Raw genomic sequence first — 22,266 nt, 5'->3', positions numbered from 1 at the left:
ACTCAGACTAACTTAGAGCTTAAGTGACTACTTCATGGAAATGACATTCTGAGCTCAAAAAATGGTTAAGAGTCAAGCAAAAAAAATAAAAAAGGAAAAGGGTGTATTATGGATAGGAGATAAAGTTGGTAAAGGTACAGAGGAGTGAAATCATGGTATGCACAGAAATTTCCAGTGATTTTATATTACTAGAGTACAAAAATGACTTGGGGGGCCGGGCGCGGTGGCTCAAGCCTGTAATCCCAGCACTTTGGGAGGCCGAGACGGGCGGATCACGAGGTCAGGAGATCAAGACCATCCTGGCTAACATGGTGAAACCCCGTCTCTACTAAAAATACAAAAAACTAGCCGGGTGACCTGGCGGGCACCTGTAGTCCCAGCTACTCGGGAGGCTGAGGCAGGAGAATGGCTGAGATCCGGCCACTGCACTCCAGCCTGGGCGACAGAGTGAGACTCCGTCTCAAAAAAAAAAAAAAAAAAACGAAAATGACTTGGGGTTGAAGAGGTAGGTTAGCGACCTTGTTTGGAGGACCTTATATGATCTGTCAGTCTAGGTGCATGGCCTTTTTCTGGGCAATAGGAAACCATTGAAGGATTTTAATCAGGAGAGTGATGTGGTTAGATTTACAGATTAACCTAGGAATGTATTTGTAGAGTAGCTGGGTCTGAAAACAGAAATAGGCAATTTATATGACATCTTAAAACCACTTCTAATTCCAAAAGGCTTAAATAATGATATCAATGTGAGGAATTTTTTTTTCTTTCTTTTTTTTTTGAGATGATGTCTCACTCTGTCATCCAGGCTGGAGTGTAGTGGCACAATCTCAGCTCACTGCAACCTCCGCCACTTGGATTCAAGCAATTTTCCTGCCTCAGCTTCCCAAGTAGCTGGGATTACAGGCACACACCACCACGCCTGACTACTTTTTGTATTTTTAGTAGAAACAGGATTTTGCCATGTTAGCCAGGCTGGTCTCAAACTCCTGACCTCGGGTGATCTACCCACCTCACTCTCCCAAAGTGCTGGGATTACAAGCGTAAGCCACTGCTCCCAGCCTAAGGAATTTTTAAGTATAATTAAATATAAACTTTCTTTTATTGAGAAGAGACTGGCATTTTAAACATAGAAAAAAATGAATATATATAGCACAACATGTAATTCTATAGAATCCAGCAATACATTCCACAGAAATAATTGTTTATGAATTTGTTATAGTGACTTAAACTATAAATTTAGCACATTATGAAACCTTAATTGATATTTATAGGCTCAAGTTGTTCATCTGAAACACGTGACATGATTTCTTTCTTCCTCTCTCTCTCTCTTTTTTTATTTTAGAGAAAGAGTTTTACTGTGTCACCCAGGGTGGTCTTGAATGCCTGGCCTCAAACAGTCCCTCTACTTCAGCCTCCTAAGGAGCTGGGATTACAGGCATGAGCCAGCATGCCTGGCTTGATTTCTTTTCCTGCTTTTGTTTTTTTAAACTCTGTATCTGTGATTTGGCTTAAGGATTCTATAAACTTATCTATTATCACCCTACCACCCCCCACCACCATGAATAAGTTGGTAAATAATAAGAGCACTAAAGCTTTGATTGATAATTTTCAACTTTTTTTGCTTATTTAAAACTGTATAGTTTCAGCAAAATTATAAGTATTCATTGATTTATCTTTTTAAAAAAATTAGCCTAGAAACATTGTTCAGATGATGAATTTATCAGAAATGTTTTTATGTGGTGATTTCATTGACTTGAAAGTACATATTAGAATGGATAGATTAGTACAATTATTTAGTCTCAGTTAGTTAACTCTGTTAACTAATTGTTAGTTAGTTGTTAGTTAGTTAACTCTGGGGAGTGGGAGTGGAGAAGTATGAAGTGAGGTTCTGTTGTTTACATGTTTAGGGATTATGGGAAGTAAGCTTTCTTGTTAAGAGCCAATGCTGTGGAACACAGTGTGTGTTTGAACCCTCCATTTACTTGGTCTCAGACTATGGGCAAGTTATTTGATCATACTGGCCTTGATTTTTCATTTGTAAAATGGGATAGTAATAGTCAAATGTAAAACGTTTAGAATAGTATTGACACTAAGCTCTCAAATGTTAGCCATTAATATTATTGCTTTAAAAATGAATTGAACACACTATCTTTATCAGGGATTTATTAAGGACAAAGGTATAAGAATTTTTGCTGGCCTGTACCAAGTAGTTTGAAAAGCAGTGCGTGAAGAACACCTTACTTCCACATCCTACTTGTTTCTTGTGGCCTAAAAGCCTCCTTGCCCAGCATTGTTCTTCTCAGATGTCTGTTACAATTGTAGTAGTAACACAATTGAATTCTTAGTCACCTTCTGTTTCACATTGTTTGCTACTATTTTATGTGTCTTACTCACAAAATCTTACATTATCTTGCTAAAGAGATTGAAAGTACCTGTAGGTCAGTGATTTTTTTTTTTTTTTTAAACTTTTTACCAGTTCTGTGTGCCCAGCATTGCAATGAATGATTATAATAGCCAACAAGTGGCCAGGCTCTAACTGTATGCCAGGCTCTGTCTTAAGTGCTATTCATGGATTAACTCTTAATTCTTACAGCAACCCTGTACAAGGTACACAATTACAGGTATCCACAATTTCTGGCTAAGGAAACTGAGGATTAGAGGTACTGAATAAGTCGCCTAAAGTCACACAGCCAGCAAGACTTGAAGTATGCTTTTGAACTTAGTTTGATTCTGAACCTGTGCTCTCAAGCATGGTGCTCAGTAGAGCCTCCTAATTTAATTTAGTAAGGTCTTAACCATTGTGTCAGTTGGTGTGTCTGCTTTGTGAAGGCTGGCCGCCAGACCCCACTGCCCATAAAAATCACTATGTAAAGAAATGTAGATGTAGTCCCAAAATATCTGTTTGTATAAACCACCAAAACTGCTTTCTTGATTGCATTGTTGTGTTATTTGGAGGCATAATATGAAGAAGTATGGCCCTCTTCATGCTTAGGGTTTCTAGAAAATATAACAATGTGGCCCCTTTAGCTTGTTTGCTCAAAACATGGCACCAGAATTTAATGGAGGCTCATACACCTTAGGTACCTGTAGCTTTTTATTTTTAGTACTTCCTCCAAACACTAGCCAAATCATTTGGGGTTTTTTTCCCCAAGCTTTTCAGTTTTAAAATTTTCAAACCTTTAGAAAAGTTCAGAGAATTTACGTTCAACACCTAGATTCACCAGTTGTTAAAAATTTTGTCTCGGCCGGGCGCGGTGGCTCAAGCCTGTAATCCCAGCACTTTGGGAGGCCGAGACGGGCGGATCACGAGGTCAGGAGATCGAGACCATCCTGGCTAACACTGTGAAACCCCGTCTCTACTAAAAAATACAAAAAACTAGCCGGGCGAGGTGGCGGGCGCCTGTAGTCCCAGCTACTCGGGAGGCTGAGGCAGGAGAATGGCGTAAACCCGGGAGGCGGAGCTTGCAGTGAGCTGAGATCCCGCCACTGCACTCCAGCCCGGGCAACAGAGCGAGACTCCGTCTCAAAAAAAAAAAAAAAAAAATTTGTCTCATTTGCTTTACTCTAGGTATATGTACCTTTTTTAAAATTCTGAACCATTTGAAAGTTGTAGATACCATGACACTTTATCTCTTTACCACGTATTTCAGCATAGCTCTCCTAAGAATGAGAACATTCTCGTATATAAAGAGAATAGCATTATCAGGCCCTTGAAATTAATAGCTCCATTGTTTAAAGCCAGTTCATATTTTAAAATTCTCTAGTTGTCTCCACAATATCTGTTTAATCTGGTGTTTGTGTGTATTTAAATCCAGGATTTAATCAAAGTTCATGCATTGTATTGGGTTGATAAATCTTGTCTCTTTTAATCTAGAATAGTCTTTCCACCTTTTGTTTGTTTTAGACATTAGCTTTTTTCAAGAGCCCAGGCCAGTTGTCTGGGAGAATATCACCCATTTTGGATTTGTCTGATTATTTCTTCACTTCAGATTCAGTCGAAGCACCGGGAAGAATACTTCAAAGGAAGAAAATGCAAGATTTGCTAAATGACTAGTTTTATGGCTTAACAAAGAGGGAAGAATCAATCACCTATGAGCCTGAGATTTCTAGTCTGGGAAGCTAGAAAAGTGATGGAAGCAATGACAGACTGGGGTAGTCTGAAAGGGACATTGTGCTAGGAAAAGGACAGTGCATTTAGTTTTGAACTAATGACTTTTAAGGGTTTAGTGTAGTTGTCCTTAAGTAGTTGGTTATTCTCTGGCGGTGGGATATTGTGAAAAAGAGCACAGGATTAGAAATCAGGAGACTGATTATTTTTCAAACTTTATTACTAATTAGCTTTGTGGAAAGTCAGTATTTCAAATGTTCTGTGTAGTTACCTAAAAAATGAAGTTAATGCACACCTTGCCCTGCCAGTCTGACAGAGTTGTTTTGAGGATCAAATACAAATGTATATGAAAATACTCTGTGATACGAATGTATATGAGTTCACTCCGTGGACTCCTGTGTAATTATAAGAAGGTAATGTTATTTTCTTAGTTCAGACTAAAATGAGATATTTGAAGTTAGGGCTAGAGAAGACAGGAAAAGGGGAAAATATAAAACTTCTTGTGTTTGAAACTCAATCAAAAGCATCAGAAATCTCAGTCTCTGAATACATATGCCTGAAAAACCCTGAAGACTGTAATTTGGGAGACGAATCTGGAAGCTGAGCTTGTATACGACAGTTATAAGAACCAAAAACACAGGTTGCATCTTGCTAGATGTCATTATTTGACTTACCTTCAAGTTGGAAGTATAAATGAGAACTTTTGAATTCTGCCTGTATAGTTGCTCCATGCTTGTTAACAGAATTTTTGAACATTTCCTTCTTATGTCTGTTGCTGTGAGCTATACATTTTTGCCAAAAGTTAAATTAAGGTAATGTTTCAGTTCTTAAACATTGTCAGTAAATATGGTATGCTAATCAGGAGCACAGACCCTGGAACCAGACTGCTTGGGTTGAATCTTAGCTCTGTCAATTAATTACTAGCCGTGTGCACTTGAGCAAGTCATTTGACTTCTCTGTGCCTTGGCCGGGCGCGGTGGCTCAACCCTGTAATCCCAGCACTTTTGGAGGCCGAGACGGGCGGATCACGAGTTCAGGAGATCGAGACCATCCTGGCTAACACGGTGAAACCCCCGTCTCTACTAAAAATACAAAAAACTAGCCGGGCGACGTGGCGGGCGCCTGTAGTCCCAGCTACTCGGGAGGCTGAGGCAGGAGAATGGCGGGAACCCGGGAGGTGGAGCTTGCAGTGAGCTGAGATCCAGCCACTGCACTCCAGCCTGGGCGACAGAGCGAGACTCCGTCTTTAAAAAAAAAAAAAAAAACTTCTCTGTGCCTCTATTTCCCTGTGTATAATAGGAGATAATATCTACATGAAGGTTGCTGGAAGGATTAAATGTATTACTTATATCAAGCACTTAGAATGGTGCATGGCACTTACAGAGTACTATGTAAGTGTTAATGGTGGTTATTAGAATATTTGTGATTTTGATAGTGACCAAGGAATAAAGTACCTGAACAAAAGAATTCTTTTCCCAGAACTGATAGCTGAGGGAAACAGAACTGATACAGTAGTAAAAATCATGGACATCAGGAGCTCGAGATCAGCCTGGGCAACATAGTGAAACTCCATCTCTACAAAAAATACAAAAAATAAGCCAGGTGTGGCGCGTGCCTGTAGTCCCAGCTACTTGGGAGCCTGAGGTGAGAGAATCATCTGAACCCAGGAAGTCAAGGCTGCAGTGAGCTGTGATTGCATGTTTCTGCACTCCAGCCTGGGCAACAGAGTGAGACCCTATCTCAAAACAAACAAACAAACAAACAAAAACAACATGGACTTCAGAGTCAGACATGCCTGGATCCAAATTCGAGTTCTCCCCCCTTGTGGTTTAAGCAGGCCACTTAACCCTTCTGAAGCTCACTTTCTTTTACCTGTGAACCAGAAATCACAATCCCTATGTTGCAGAGTTGTGATGATTAAATGAGCTGATGTGTAAAGTGCCTGACCCTGAGGTGACACTAAGAAAATGAGAGTGCTCTGGATCCCTCCCACCCACCGCCAGTGTAAAGCAGGACACACAGTTCAATTTCTTGTGTGCGGTCTTATTCATTTGTTTGTAATTTTAGGACTTCCAAAATGATTTCTGTTTGTTAACAGCAGAACAAACAGTGGCTGTATAATTGGATACACCTTGAAAAGTGTATTGTCAGCTTTGTTTCCCTCTTCCATTTGCTTTTTGGGGTTATTTGTTTTATTATTACAGCAAACCTACTGGAACCAAGATGGTAGACACTGTTAATCAGTCTGTTATTAATCTATTAATAATAGGCATTGTTAATGATTCTGTTATTAACAGAGTCGAACTGGAATGTAGCCTCAGGATCCTCTTTTTTTGAGACAGAGTCTCACCCTGTTGGCCAGGCTGGATTGCAATGGTGCAATCTTTGCTCACTGCAACCTCTGCCTCCTGGGTTCAAACGATTCTCCTGCCTCAGCCTCCCGAGTAGCTGGCATTACAGGCACCTGCCAGCATGTCCAGCTAATTTTTATATTTTTAGTAGAGACGGGGTTTCACCATATTGGCCAGGCTGGTCTCAAACTCCTGACCTCGTGATCCACCCACCTCGGCCTCCCAAAGTGCTGGGATTACAGATGTGAGCCATGGCGCCCAGCCTAGGATCCTTCTTCACAGTATTCCAGGCAGCTACAATCAGTTCATCAGAGTTGATATAGTTGTGAAAACTGGTTTGTTCTTCCTGCTTTAGAACTTTCTAGAAGAGGCCAGGTGTGGTGGCTCATGCCTGTATTCCCAGCACTTTGGGAGGCCGAGGCGGGTGGATCATGAAGTCAGGAGATCGAGACCATCCTGGCTAACATGGTGAAACCCCGTCCCTACCAAAAAAAAATACAAAAAAAAAAAAAAAAAGCCAGACATGGTGGTGGGCACCTCTAGTCCCAGCTACTCGGGAGGCTGAGGCAGGAGAATGGCATGAACCTGCAAGGCGGAGCTTGCAGTGGGCTGAGATTGTGCCACTGCACTCCAGCCTGGACAACAGAGCAAGACTCCGTCTCAAAAAAAAAAGAACTTTCTAGAAGAAATGCTTATGGGATTATCAAAATAATATATGGATTGTCCATTAATCTTCTATCCTGTGATGTGCACTTGTCATACCTTATGACAAGGCAGGGTGGTCTGGTAGCATTTTGTAACAGATGCTTATGTATATTGTAACATTATTTTTTTTTTTTTTTTTTTTTTTTTTTTTTTTTTTTTTTTTTGAGATGGAGTCTGGCTCTGTCTCCCAGGCTGGAGTGCAGTGGCCGGATCTCAGCTCACTGCAAGCTCCGCCTCCCGGGTTCACGCCATTCTCCTGCCTCAGCCTCCCGAGTAGCTGGGACTACAGGCGCCCGCCACCTCGCCCGGCTAGTTTTTTGTATTTTTAGTAGAGACGGGGTTTCACCGTGTTAGCCAGGATGGTCTCGATCTCCTGACCTCGTGATCCGCCCGTCTCGGCCTCCCAAAGTGCTGGGATTACAGGCTTGAGCCACCGCGCCCGGCCTTCTGTAACATTATTACATAATGTAGGCATCTTCGGACACCTACTAGAGGAGATGCAATAATTGAAAGATTATAATGCAATGATCCAACCAAGAATATGCATCAAAATTACTGGGGATATAGTCTTAAAAAACTTATGCCCAGGACCCCACCCCAGATTTATTCAATTAGAATCTTTAGGAGATAGACCCTGACACATACATTTTATAAAAGTACCCCAGATGCTTCTGCTATATATAACAGTTGTTAAAAATAAGTAGATACTGGCAACAGTGTAGAGAAGCACACACTATTGGTATGAGAGTTCATTGACATAGTATAACCTATAGAACAATTTTACAGTATCTATCAAAATTTCAAATCTGTCCTGTAGAAATATATATGTGCACAAAAATAGAGTTTCAAGAATGTTTCAGGCCAGGTGTGGTGACTCATGCCTATAATCTCAGCACTTTGGGAGGCTGAAGCAGGAGGATTACTTGAGTCCAGGAGTTTGAGACCTGCCTGGGCAACACAGCAAGACCCTGTCTCTATTTGAAAAAAAGAGTAAAGAAAAGAAAAGAAAAATAAATAAAAATAAACGAGGTTTGGCCGGGCGCGGTGGCTCAAGCCTGTAATCCCAGCACTTTGGGAGGCCGAGACGGGCGGATCACGAGGTCAGGAGATCGAGACCATCCTGGCTAACACAGTGAAACCCTGTCTCTACAAAAAAAATGCAAAAAACTAGCCGGGCGAGGTGGCGGGCACCTGTAGTCCCAGCTACTTGGGAGGCTGAGGCAGGAGAATGGCGTGAACCCGGGAGGCGGAGCTTGCAGTGAGCTGAGATCCGGCCACTGCACTCCAGCCTGGGCGACAAAGCGAGACTCCGTCTCAACAAAAAAAAATAAAATAAATAAACGAGGTTTTCTGCAGACATATTTATTATATCAAACAATTGCGAGAAACTATCAGTACACAAATGGTTAAATACATTATGGTAAATACCACGTTTATTTGCTATACAACCATGTAAAGAATAGTATGAAAATTGTCTATACGTGCTGATGTAGAAGCATATCTAGGATATATTGTTAAGTTAAATAAGCAAGTCACAGAATAAGCCCTATTTTAAAATTTTTATATGTAAAAATGTAGAGAAAGATGTAAAAAAATACCCATCAAAGTGTTTATAGTGGTTGTCTTGGCACAGAAGAGTGGGAATAATGAAGTGGGGAGAGGAACAGGCCTTTTCACTTTGGTGTTTAAAATATTTACAGGCCAGGCATGGTGACTGACGCCTATAATCCTAGCACTTTGGGAGGCTGAGGCAGGCGGATTGCTTGACCCCAGAGTTCAAGACCAACTTGGGCAACATAGTGAAACCCTGTCTACAAAAAATACAAAAATTAACTGGGCGTGGTGATGCATGCCTGAGTTCCAGCTACTGGGGAGGCTGAGATGGGAGGATCACCTGGGCCTGGGAGGTTGAGGCTGTAGTGAGCCATGATTGCACCACTGCATTCAAGCCTGGGTGACAGAGTGATACTCTGTCTCAAAAAAAAAAAATTGCAAGAACATTTTATTATTTTTGTAATTAAAACAACCACTGAACAAAATATGAATGATGTTAAAGGAAGCTCTTATGGAAGCAGATTGATATGTGTCAGGACACTGCTTATTTTGCAAACACCAGTTTTAACTTGAGACTTATGATCTCTAACTTGGGAGATAAAAAGGAATGTCAAAACTATTTCGTGTGTTGGCAGTAATGATAAAATCTTGTTGCGACAGTTGTTGTGAAAGTAATCAGGAGTTTCAAACAGATAAGCATTGAAGATAAAAGGTATTTACCCTGTGTCAGAATATTGGTTATCTGTTTTAGAAATGTTTAGTGTCTATGCATATCTGGATATGAAAATTGAGTTCAAAACATTTTAATTTAATCCTTTTTCAGTTGATTAGCCTCTAGTCAATGAGAATATTAACACCTTCTAATCCCCTCTTTTATAATTTTAGGCCCGATGAGAGAAAGGGAAAGTTAAGGATGCTGGAGCAGAACAATGGATTTCTCTTTCTCTTTCATGCAAGGGATCATGGGAAACACAATTCAGCAACCACCTCAACTCATTGACTCCGCCAACATCCGTCAGGAGGATGCCTTTGATAACAACAGTGACATTGCTGAAGATGGTGGCCAAACACCATATGAAGCTACCTTGCAGCAAGGCTTTCAGTACCCAGCTACAACAGAAGATCTTCCTCCACTCACAAATGGGTATCCATCATCAATCAGCGTGTATGAAACTCAAACCAAATACCAGTCATATAGTCAGTATCCTAATGGGTCAGCCAATGGCTTTGGTGCAGCTAGAAACTTTAGCCCCACTGACTATTACCATTCAGAAATTCCAAACACAAGACCACATGAAATTCTGGAAAAACCTTCCCCTCCACAGCCACCACCTCCTCCTTCGGTACCACAAACTGTGATTCCAAAGAAGACTGGCTCACCTGAAATTAAACTAAAAATAACCAAAACTATCCAGAATGGCAGGGAATTGTTTGAGTCTTCCCTTTGTGGAGACCTTTTAAATGAAGTACAGGCAAGTGAGCACACGAAGTCAAAGCATGAAAGCAGAAAAGAAAAGAGGAAAAAAAGCAACAAGCATGACTCATCGAGATCTGAAGAGCGCAAGTCACACAAAATCCCCAAATTAGAACCAGAGGAACAAAATGTGAGTTGAAAAGTCTTTTTGAAAAATTTTGTTCTATTTCACATTTACTGGAAGTTCAAGAGATCTTTTTGGTTTTTATCTCTTTAAATATGAATCTTTCTGATAATTCCTTTTTTCTAATCACTAGGAAAGTATTTGGAATATTATAATAGATGCTGAGTATTTGTTGAATCTATGAATGGACGTTAGTTAAGAAATATTTTAAAAAACATGTAAAACGAATCTTGCTGCTTATGTTTCTTATTGTCCTAATGGCCTCGGTTATTTTCATTTGCTTTTCATTTTCATTTTCATTTTCATTTTTATTTTCATTTTCATTTGGTTTTTGAAAATGAAGAGGAAAGGCAAAGATAAGATAGTTAATTATATTGGGTTTTCATTATTTTAGACCAACTTTTGCCAGTAGAGCTTAGATTTAACACTCGTTGCTAATGTTTGCTACAAATTAACCTGAAATAATAGAAATCTGTTTATTAAAATCAGTTAGTATTAATATATATTGATTAAAACTTCAGGTGAGTTTTTATAAAAATCATCCTTAATAGGTAACTTAAGATATATGCCGCTGAATTTTTTAATATCTGAGGTTTCAGCGCGAATTTGCTTAGCAATAATATAATAAGTATGTAAAAAATAATTCTAGCTTAAATGAAGAGTTCATAATATGAATTGCAAATGTTTTCTAAACTTTGACTTGGGAAAACTATATTTATTTTTGTGACAGCTATCTGCTTTTATATGTGTTATGCCTGAATAAGTTAATTTATTTTCTGTTCAAAGAAATGTTTACTTCTTACCAACTCATCTTTTCCTTGGTAGCTAGCTTCTTTTACTTCATGCAACTCACAAGTGATGTTTTTCTGGAGTAAAGGTCACAATGGTTCTAGACTCTCACAAGTCCCAGTGTGACATTTCAACATGTTTTCTCATTTTTCTGTAGTTTTCTTATTTATTCATTAACAAATGTTGGTGAAAATACTCCTCCTACTGTGTGCTAGGCAATGCTCTAAGAATCAAAGGTATTGCAATGAATAAAAAGTAGAAATGAAAAGCCTGCTCTCAGGATGCTTATATTCTAGTGAAGGGAGCCAGAAAAAAAAAAAAAAAAAAAATATATATATATATATATGCATGCATATGTGTGTACATAAATTCAGATAGCTTTAGATGCTGTGAAGACAATAAAACTGGGTAGTGAGATAGAGTCATCAGTGATGTTTCTAGTAGTCATTTTGCAATTAGATTCTAAAACCAGTTCTGTCTTTGTTAGATATCTGCTATACCTAGTTCTTTATAGCACCTAAACCTTCAGTTAACTATTAGAGCTCAGGATTACAGTGCTTAGATTTTATTTCATTTTATTTCATTCTGAGACGGAGTTTCACTCTTGTTACCTATGCTGGAGTGCAGTGGCGCAATCTCTGCTCACCGCAACCTCCGCCTCCCGGGTTCAAGCAATTCTCCTGCCTCAGCCTCCCAAGTAGCTGGGATTATAGGCATGCCACCACGCCCAGCTAATTTTGTATTTTTTTTTTTTTTTTAGTAGAGACGGGGTTTCTTCATGTTGGTTAGGCTGGTCTCAAACTCCTGACCTCAGGTGTTCTGCCTGCCTCAGCCTCCCAAAGTGCTGGGATTACAGGCATGAGCCACTGCACCTGGCCCAGATGTTTAGATTTTAATTTAAGGGTTTTAGTTCATTTTCCTTTTTATTGAATCATGATGAGCAAAATTTACTATTTGATGTTTAGGATCTTACAATAGCTTGGGATAAAGGAATATCAATTTTGACCAAAAGTATAGCTGGAGAAAGTGGCATGAACTGCCTGGAATATTACTAGGAGCATTGCCTGAAAGTTGAGTCTTGGGGGGAAATCCAGGTTTTTTTCTTGTTCGTTCTCTCTCTCTCTCTCCCTCTCTCCCTGTCTCCTTCTCTCCCTCTTCCTCTCCCTCCCTCTCCCCGCTCCCCTCTCTGCCCCATTCCTCCCTCTTTCCGTCCTACCCCCTCATGCCTTCCCTCTTCCATCCCTCCCTTCTCTCCCTTCTTCTCTCCCTCTCTCCTCTCTCCCTCTTTCTCTCCTTCTCCCCCTTCTCTCTTCCTTTCCTTCAAAGAAGTAAAGAGGTAAGTTTTTGTTAATTTAATTTTGATTAATTAGAATTGCATCACACACAGGGGCAGCTGTAGAAGTTGTACTCCATTCTGACCACAGACCTTCAAAGCCAGAGCCCCTACGGCTCTTGCCTATCATTAATGTCATGCTTTTGCTAAGCTAGAGATGTGTATAAATTAATGTTTAACAACTGCATATGTTTTTAAGCTAGATTTCCTTAACTTGAACAACATCTACAGTGCTTCCTTCAGGACAGTTGTTTTAATGGTCAATACCGTATGCCTACTGGTTGTCCATAGGGGTCCCAGCCCTTGGTGTTTAGCATTGTAGAGGACTGAGAAGTGAAAAGGAAGCCCAAAGAAGCGTCCACTGACTTCACTGGACAGCTTCCCTCCCCCAGATGCCCCAGGGAGACATAATGAAAACTGTATTCCTGGAGAAAAAGTCTGATATAAATCTCCTGGAGCTGGATTTGCTTTTATATAGATTTTTTCTTTTACTTTACTTTGTTGTTGTTGTTCCTTAAAGGCCCACTCATAGGTTCATAGGTTCTTTTTTGAGCAAACAAAATCTCGTATAGTTGAGTGCCATGTTTAACTCCCGGCGTGGTGGCTCACTCTGTAACACCAGCACTTTGGGAGGCCGAGGTGGGTGGATCGCTTAAGGTCAGAAGTTTGAGACCAGCCTGGCCAACATGGTGAAACCCCATCTCTACTAAAAATATTCAAAAATTATCCGGGCATGGTAGTGGGTACTTGTAATCCCAGCTACTCTGGAGGCCGAGGCACAGGAATTGCTTGAACCTGGGAGGTGGAGGTTGCAGTGAGCCAAGATCGTGCCACTGCACTCCAGACTGGGTGACAGAATAAGACTCTGTCTCAAACACAAACAAATGAAAAAACACAACACCTTAAGATTTCACCTGCTACTTTTTTCTTAGTACTTGATGTTTAAGTATTTCCCCCTAATTCTAAGCTGTTTGGCCTTCTGAAGAGTGGCTGTTATTTGGAACAACCTAAGTATATCTTCTGAACAATGAAAATGTGTCCAAACATCTAGGCAGCAGGAGACCTGAGATCACTACTGAAATTGTGTATTTTAAAAATCTGCATGAGCTGTTTTTCCTGCCACCAAATGAGAAACATGTGGCTGTGTTTCTGCATGTCTTCCTCCTTGGCAGGTGGAATGCCTCAGGCATGTGAGTGTAGGCCCTGTTATTCAAACAGTCGCTGGTCTCCTATCAGCACTTCAGTGGGCTAACCCACTAAGGCAGAGTCTCATTAACGCTTAGTTTGCCATATCCACTTATAAAAAGCAGAATAGCTGAATCAGTCCCATGAACAGTAAGGTAGCAGGTTTGGCTCTCTAGCCTCAGAGTACTAGGCCTTAAAATTCTTAGAAACTCTTTATATGCAAAATGTTCTTTTGGTACACATTTTTAATTTAATTTTATTTATTTGTTTTTGAGACGGAATCTCACTCTGTCGCCCAGGGTGGAGTGCAGTGGCGCAATCTCGGCTCACTGCAACCTCTGCCTCCAGGATTCAAGCGATTCTCCTGCCCTAGCCTCCTCAGTAGCTGGGATTACAGGTGTGTGCCACAACGCCTGTCTAGTTTTTGTATTTTTAGTAGAGATGAGGTTTTGCCATGTTGGCCAGGCTGGTCTTGAACTCCTGACCTCAAGTGATCCGCCCACTTCGGCCTCCCAAAGTTTTGGGATTACAGGTGTGAGCCACAGCACCTGGCCTGTAATATATTCATCTTAATGAATCCCTTGGTTTTAATAAAAGTACTAGGCTAAAGGCTGGGCGTGGTGGTTCACGCCTATGATCCCAGCACTTTGGGAGGCCTAGGTGGGTGCATCATGAAGTCAAGAGATCAAGACCATCCTGGCCAACATGGTGAAACCCCGTCTCTACTAAAAATACAACTGGGCACAGTGGCGTGCGCCTGTAATCCCAGATACTCAGGAGGCTGAGGCAGGAGAATCGCTTGAACCTGGGAGGCAGAGGTTGTAGTGAGCTGAGATTGTGCCACTGCCCTCCAGCCTGGCAACAGAGCAAGAGTCTGTCTCAGAAAAAAAAAAAAAGTGCTAGGCTAAAAATTTTAAAGGAATATTTAGGATAATGTAATTTATTTTAGCCACTCTTAACATAATTTTTAGGTATTCTTACGTGGAGTCTATTAAAAATGTAAAAAAGTGGTATATACCCACAAAATCCTAATTTTTAAAATTAAGATGAATTGAACATTAAGGAAAGCTAACTCACTGTCATCTTTTTCTGATGCTTTCTCTTCCTGACAAAGCAATGGAGTTAGTACCCAAAGAGAGTATTTCTGTCCCGACTTAATTTTAATATCTTAAAGTTGTCTCTGTCTCTAAATGCCTACCAGGTGTATCTGTTTTGCCCATGCGTTAGCACATTTTATAATAGATACTTCCTCTCTATTACTGCAGCATCTTTACTTCTTTTTCTTCTCTTATTTATATAGTCTTGAAAGCTTAGAATAAATCCTCTTGAGCATCCTTCGCTCCCTAGCCACTTCTTTCTTTTAAAATGACTGTGTAAAAAACTTTAATTCTTTGAAAGTGATTTTGATGGCGTTTCAAACCAGCGTGAAGGAAACACCAATAATCTGGAACAAATCAAAAAATTTTTAAAAAGATAAGACATTTGAATTAGAAGGTTTGAAAGGAAGTCCTTTTTTTTTTTTCTGGAGACAGGCTCTCACTCTGTCACCCAGGCTGGAGTACAGTGAGGTGATCATAGCTCACACAGCCTCAAACTCCTGGGCTCAAGCAATCCTCCCACCTTAGCCTCCTGAGTGGCTGAGATTATATAGGTACACATCACTATGCCTGGCTCTTTTTTTGTAGAGATGGGATCTTACCATGTTACCCAAGCTGTTCTTGAATTCCTGGGCTCAAATGATCCACCTGCCTCAGCCTCTGAAAGTGCTGGGATTATAGGTGTGAGCCACTGTGCACAGCTGGTACCGTTTTTAACCTCAGATATCTCACACATGCTACTCCTTTCTCCTGGAATGTTCTTTCCTCCATGTTTTACTAAGCTAATTCTTTGTCCTTTGATTCTTAGATTGTAATTTCTTTTCTTTTCTTGTTTTTTGTTTTTTTGTTTTTTTGAGACGGAGTCTCGCTCTGTCGCCCACGCTAGAGTCCAGTGGCACGATCTCAGCTCACTGCAATCTCTGCCTCCCAGGTTCAAGCAATTCTTCTGCCTCAGCCTCCTGACTAGCTGAGACTACAGGCACCTGCCACCGTGCCTGGCTAATTTTTGTATTTTTAGTAGAGACAGGGTTTCACCATCTTGGCGAGGCTGGTCTGGAACTCCTGACCTAGTGATTTACCTGCCTCGGCCTCCCAAAGTGCTGGGATTACAGGTGTGAGCCACCATGCCTGGCAGATTGTAATTTATTTTCTTAGAGAGGCTTTTCCTGACCTTCATATCTGAAAATACGTATACACTTACACACTATTATTTCTCTTTCTCTTCCTAGCACTTACTTTTTTTGTTTGTTGTTGTTGTTTTAAAAGACGGGGTTTCGCTGCATCACCCAGGCTGGAGTGCAGTCATAGCCCATTGAAGCCTTGAACTCTGGGGCATAAACGATTCTCCTGCCTCAGCCCCCCAGAGTAGCTAAGACTACAGGCATTTGTTGTTTTTAGGTACTGGGTCTCACTGTGTTGCCCAGGCTGGTCTTGAACTCTTGGCCTCAAGAGATCCTTCCACCTTGGCCTCCTAAAGTGCTGACAGGTGTGAGCCACACCATGCCCAGCCATAGCACTTACTTTTTAACTGGATGTTTGTGTTTCTGTTTTTTAATGTCAGTCTCTCCTGCCCAACTGTAAACTCCTTGGGGTCAAGAATCACATCTGTTTGTTTCACTATTTTATATAGCCTATGTAGCTTCTAGAACTGGGCCTGAAACATGGTAGGCACTGTGAAGTGAATGATTGATACTTGGGTTTGGGGACATTAGTCTGTCTTATAGAACATATCATTTTCCTAAAACTTAAAAACCTTTTTAGGCTGGGTGCGGTGGCTCACACCTGTAATCCCAGCACTTTGGGAGGCCAAGGCAGGTGGATCACCTGAGGTTAAGAGTTCAAGACCAGCCTGGCCAACATGGCGAAACATCGTCTCTACTAAAAATATAAAAATTAGCTGGGTGTGGTGGCGTGGGCCTGTATTCCCAGCTTCTCAGGAGGCTGAGGGAGGAGAACCACTTGAACCTGGGAGGTAGAGGTTGCAGTGAGCCGAGATCTCACCACCACACTCCATCCTAGGCAACAGCAGAGCAAGACTCTGTCTCAAAAAACCAAAAACCTTTTTATACTTTTTTAAATTTAATAAAACTTTGTTTTCACAACAGTGTCTTTAAATGTTTTGAAATAATAGAATGAGAATTTTAAGTAACTTTTAGAATTAATCATATTCTTTTAGTGGAGTTAAGACCTACTTTAATGGGTATACCCTCTTTTTAAGCCATCTAAATTAAATTCTGTTCTCTAACAAGTAACATATTTTAAAAATCTTTTACATTGTAGAGGTAATTTGTTTTTTTGTTTTTACAGAAAAGACAAATAATAAAAAGGTATAGAAGATCTTCCTGGCCGGGCGCGGTGGCTCAAGCCTGTAATCCCAGCACTTTGGGAGGCCGAGACGGGCGGATCACGAGGTCAGGAGATCGAGACCATCCCGGCTAATACGGTGAAACCCCGTCTCTACTTAAAAAATACAAAAAACTAGCCGGGCGACGAGGCGGGCGCCTGTAGTCCCAGCTACTCGGGAGGCTGAGGCAGGAGAATGGCGTAAAACCCGGGAGGCGGAGCTTGCAGTGAGCTGAGATCCGGCCACTGCACTCCAGCCTGGGTGGCAGAGCAAGACTCCGTCTCAAAAAAAAAAAAAAGAAAAAAAAGAAGATCTTCCTTCACCATTTCCCTCAAGTCATTTCCAAAAGATAATTACTGGTATCAATTTTGTTTACATTGTACCGAATATTTTCAAGGCATGTATAGATTGCATATTTTTAAATAAAAAGTTAGAAGATATTGGTAGACATGCAGATTACTGACATGAAATAATACTACTCTGCTTAGATTTCTCTTAGCAGAATTCCTCTGCTTAGATTTTCTTGTTTTGCATATTTCTGTAGAATAAATTTCTAAAATGTGATTGCTCGATTGAAGAGTGTACGTATCTTAAATTTTGATAGCTTCTTCCAAATTGCCTCCCCAAAGGGTTTTAGAAACTTCTTTCTTTTTTTTTTTTGAGATGGAGTTTCACTCTATCCCCCAGAGTGGAGTGCAGTGGCGCAATCTCGGCTCACTGCAAGCTCCGCCTCTCGGGTTCATGCCATTCTCCTGCCTCAGCCTCCCAAGTAGCTGGGACTGTAGGCGCCTGCCACCATGCCTGGCTAATTTTTTTTTTTTTTTTTAGTAGAAATGGGGTTTCACTGTGTTAGCCAGGATGGTCTTGATCTCCTGACCTTGTGATCCACCTGTCTCGGCCTCCCAAAGTGCTGGGATTACAGGCATGAGCCACCGCGCCCGGCCATAAACTTTAAAATAACATACTTGTGGGGTTTATGATTAGAAAAGTAACAATGTTTAGTATAGACAATTTGACAAATACAGAAAAGTACCAGCCAGACACAGTGGCTCACATCTGTAATCCCAGCACTTTGGGAGGCCAAGGCAGGAGGATCACTTGAGCCCGGGGGTTTGAAACCAGCCTGGGGAATAGCAAGACCTTATTTCAGCAACAACAACAAAAATAGCTGGGCGTGGTGACACATGTCTGTAGTCCCAGCTACTCAGGAGGCTGAGGTAGGAGGACTTCTTGAGCCCAGGAGGTTGAGACTGCAATAAGCCATGATCACGCCACTGCACTCCAGCTTGGGTGACAAAGCAAGACCCTGTTTCAAAAAAAAAAAAAGAAAAAGAAAAAGATAAGCACTCCAAAAAAATCGCTTATTTTATTACCTGGTGGTAACCTTTTATATCCTTTTAGTCTTCTGTGCACATAAAAAAATTAAGACTTGAACCATACTATTCAAACTACTTTGTGATGTGCTGTTTTAAAATACCATTGTAATTAGTGTTATCTTAAAATATGTTCTACTTAGCTATACTATAATTTATTCTAGATGTTTGGACATCTAGATTATTTCTTTTTTTTTTTTTTTTTTTTTTTTGAGACGGAGTCTCACTGTGTCACCAGGCTGGAGTGCAGTGGCGTGATCTTGGCTCACTGCAGCCTCCACCTCCCGGGTTCAAGCGATTCTCCTGCCTCAGCCTCCCAAGTAGCTGGGACTATAGGCACACACCACCATGCCCAGCTAATTTTTTGTATTTTTAGTAGAGACAGGGTTTCACCATCTTGGACAGGATGGTCTTCATTTCTTGACCTCATGACCTGCCCACCTCGGCCTCCCAAAGTGCTAGGATTATAGGCGTGAGCCACCAGGCCCAGCCCATCTAGATTATGCGTAATACTTAGCTCTTATAAGTAGCAATAGTATGCATATCTTCATACTTATCCATATTTTTTACATCTCTCAGTGCTTTTCAAATATACATTCTTAGAAGTAGATTTGCAAGGTCAGAGTCTGAAAATTTAATGCTTTTCATATATACAGCCAAATTGCTCTCCAGAAAAGTTTCAAGTTATATCTTACTAGTAATCTTAGAGTGCCCATTTTTTTCTAGAATCTGAGCATTATAAAGAAAGTTACCAGTTTATTTAGAAATTAAGTTTTTTTTTTTTTTTTTTGAGATGGAGTCTCACTCTGTCGCCCAGGCTGGAGTGCAGTGGTGCAATCTTGGCTCACTGCAGGCTCCTCCTCCAGATTCACCTGCCTCAGTCTCCAAAGTAGCTGGGACTACAGGCGTGCACCACCATGCCCAGCTAATTTTTTTATTTTTAGTAGAGATGGGGTTTCACCATGCTGGCTAAGCTGGTCTCGAACTCCCGACCTTGTGATCTGCCCGCCTCAGCCTCCGAAAGTGCTGGGATTACAGGCGTGAGCCATCACACCCGGCCTAGAAATTAAGTTTTAAAAGTAACAAAATAAGGAAAAGGAGATAAAGCTATGGTATGGGATGGAAAATGAATGTTGAGACAGAATTAGGTACTGAAAAAGTTGTATTCTTACTCCTTACATTGTTCAGTTAATAATGCCCTTTATTCTCTTTAGTTTTCTTTGATTCTTTTTATGTACGTCACTGTTTTTTTGTTTGTTTATTTAATGCCATTTTATTCAACTTACCTATACCTTTTCACCTAGAGACCAAATGAGAGGGTTGACACTGTATCAGAAAAACCAAGGGAAGATCCAGTACTAAAAGAGGAAGCCCCAGTAAGTTGTTTTACTGAATACTGTCTAACCAAATATGGTGGAAGAAGGTGAAACACAGTGATTGAATTGCAACACATATTGGTACTACACTTTTTAATTTCAGAAATTATATTGAAATAAATCTTGGAGCTGGCTTGAGAGGTGGATATTTTCAGTGAATTATTTTCCTTTTCAGAACTATGATCTGTTTTTTTTTAAATTGATCATGTGTATTCTTAACATGCCTTTTTAATAACTTGGCAACAGAAACCATCGATCCTATTTTCAGTATTTGGGGTGGGGCTTATTAATATTTTTCCTCCTTCCCTTTTGCTAGTTTTAGATAGGAGATATCAGAGAAAAGTATAATTGAAGATAAATTTACATTGTTAGCACTTTTAATGTACTTTATACAGTTTCTTTTTTTGAATTTCTGTTGTTTTTAACCCTTTCCTGTATCAAAGTATAATTGAAGATAAAATTACATTGTTAACATTTTTAATGTACTTTATACATAGTTTCTTTTTTTGAATTTCTGATGAAGTTTTTTGACCCTTTCCTATAGGTTCAGCCAATACTATCTTCTGTTCCAACAACAGAAGTGTCCACTGGTGTTAAGTTTCAGGTTGGTGATCTTGTGTGGTCCAAGGTGGGAACCTATCCTTGGTGGCCTTGTATGGTTTCAAGTGATCCCCAGCTTGAGGTTCATACCAAAATTAACACAAGAGGTAAGAAATGGCATAAACAGATGCTGAGTAAAAGGTTGGAAATGAAAGTGACTTTTAAATGTTGTATGTAAATATAAAATATATACATAATATATAATCTGATACAAAAATGTGCCTATCTGTATCAGTTTTGTGGGTTTTTTTTTTTTTTTTTTTTTTGAAACGGAGTTTTTGCTCTGTTGCCCAGGCTGGAGTGCAATGGGGCAATCTCGGCTTATTGCAACCTCCACCTCCTGGGTTCAAGTGATTCTCCTGCCTCGACCTCTGGAAGTAGCTGGGATTACAGGCACCCACCACCATTCCTGGTTAATTTTTGTATTTTTAATACAGATGAGGTTTCACCATGTTGACCAGGATGGTCTTGAACTCTTGACCTCAGGGGGTTTACCTGCCTCGGCCTCCCAGAATGGTAGGATTACAGATGTGAGCCACTGCGCCCGGCCTCTTTATCAGTTTTTAAAACCAGTGAAATACTGATAGTCATCTTAAATGGCAGAGTGCTTCTATGGCTGATGCAGTCCTTGTTTGCCTTATGACACCCTACATGTGCTTATAATTTTCTTACACTTGCTTTTTTTAAAGACCTTAATCTGACTGAAAATATGACCTCTTATTTCCTAAAGAAAGCATATGGACAAGTGATCAGATGTTTTATATGAGCTTAATAAGCACTTGGGCCAAGCCTTCTTTGAACATTTTTATTTCATCGTTGACTGCTATGGATAGTAATTTTTTATCCAGACAAGTACTTTTCATCCTGGCAGATTTTGCAGGATGCTTTTTTTCCCTCTACACTCCATTCTTGAATCTGTAAATTTACTGGGGCATCCTTGTAAATTTGATATGACATGTAGCCTGAAGGTGGCTATATAATACAGAATCCTACCTTAGGAATGTTAATAAAAATTAAGAAAGACAATTCTAACTTTTCTCTACTCCTTTTCTGGGATTTGACCAAAGAATGATGTGGATTAGATTGCAGAGATTCTAGCATTTGAAATGAACTTGGTTAGTAGCCAAAGAAAGGTTTGAGCTTGGAACTTACTTCTGGGTGTTAACTTTGTGAATTGACTCTTGTCATGTGTAGAGCTCCTCATTGTCTGTGACAAGTTTGTACCTGTTTCTTTTTCTTTTACTTTAAACCATCTGTCTTGGTCCTTGTTCACTCTTCTGAGAGGAAAAAGTATCTGTTTATGTCTGGCAAGGCACATTTGTGATAGGATCAGCCATATCTGTGATTCTTGTGCTGCATAAACAAGAATCTCTCCCAGTATAGAAGGCCATCTGGCTCGACCATTTTTCGTCTTGTCAGTGTGACGTACTGATTAAAGGTTAGGAGAGGGGTTGTGTCAGTGAGGCAGAAATGAAAAACCAACATTGTTGAGTGTCTGCTTTAGTGCAAGATTCTGTGTTCAGTAGTTCTTATATATTTTCTTATACAATCCTCACAGCAATACAATGAAGTAGGTACTATTATTATCCCATGTTTTAAATAGGTAAACAGAATCTCAAAGAAATCTTAATTTCACAACCTCTCCTCCTAAACACTGCCTTATATTACAGGGAAAGCAGTTAAATTCACCCAGTCATCATTTACAGAGGTTGGGGAGGCAGTCTTATTATACAGTTCCTTCAATTTATGTAAGAAGGGTATTGGACTAGTCGTCTCTGAAGTACCCTACCCCTCTAATGATCTGTGGTTATGTGAGTGGGAAAAGAAAAGACAAGGATTTTCCAAGAAGACCATGC

The 22,266-nt window shown here is 40.3% G+C and overlaps 1 protein-coding gene across 7 annotated transcripts in view; it reads left to right on the top strand.

The window, feature by feature from the left end:
* The window catches only part of NSD3 (nuclear receptor binding SET domain protein 3), a 113,194-nt gene that overhangs the window by 29,116 nt on the left and 61,812 nt on the right, over positions 1-22,266 (top strand). For all 7 annotated transcript variants that reach the window (XM_030937443.1, XM_010385282.2, XM_030937442.1 and 4 more), the window contains exons 2-4: positions 9,601-10,319; positions 19,739-19,810; positions 20,355-20,517. In XM_030937443.1, coding sequence (XP_030793303.1) covers positions 9,645-10,319; positions 19,739-19,810; positions 20,355-20,517 — 910 coding nt within the window. In that variant the 5' untranslated portion in view covers positions 9,601-9,644. The remainder of the gene's footprint in view (positions 1-9,600; positions 10,320-19,738; positions 19,811-20,354; positions 20,518-22,266) is intronic.

Source organism: Rhinopithecus roxellana, chromosome 9 (assembly GCF_007565055.1).
Source record: "Rhinopithecus roxellana isolate Shanxi Qingling chromosome 9, ASM756505v1, whole genome shotgun sequence".
Classification (NCBI taxonomy): Eukaryota; Metazoa; Chordata; class Mammalia; order Primates; family Cercopithecidae; genus Rhinopithecus; species Rhinopithecus roxellana.
Note: the sequence above shows the minus strand (reverse complement) of the source record. Positions and strands in the feature narration are given on the sequence as shown.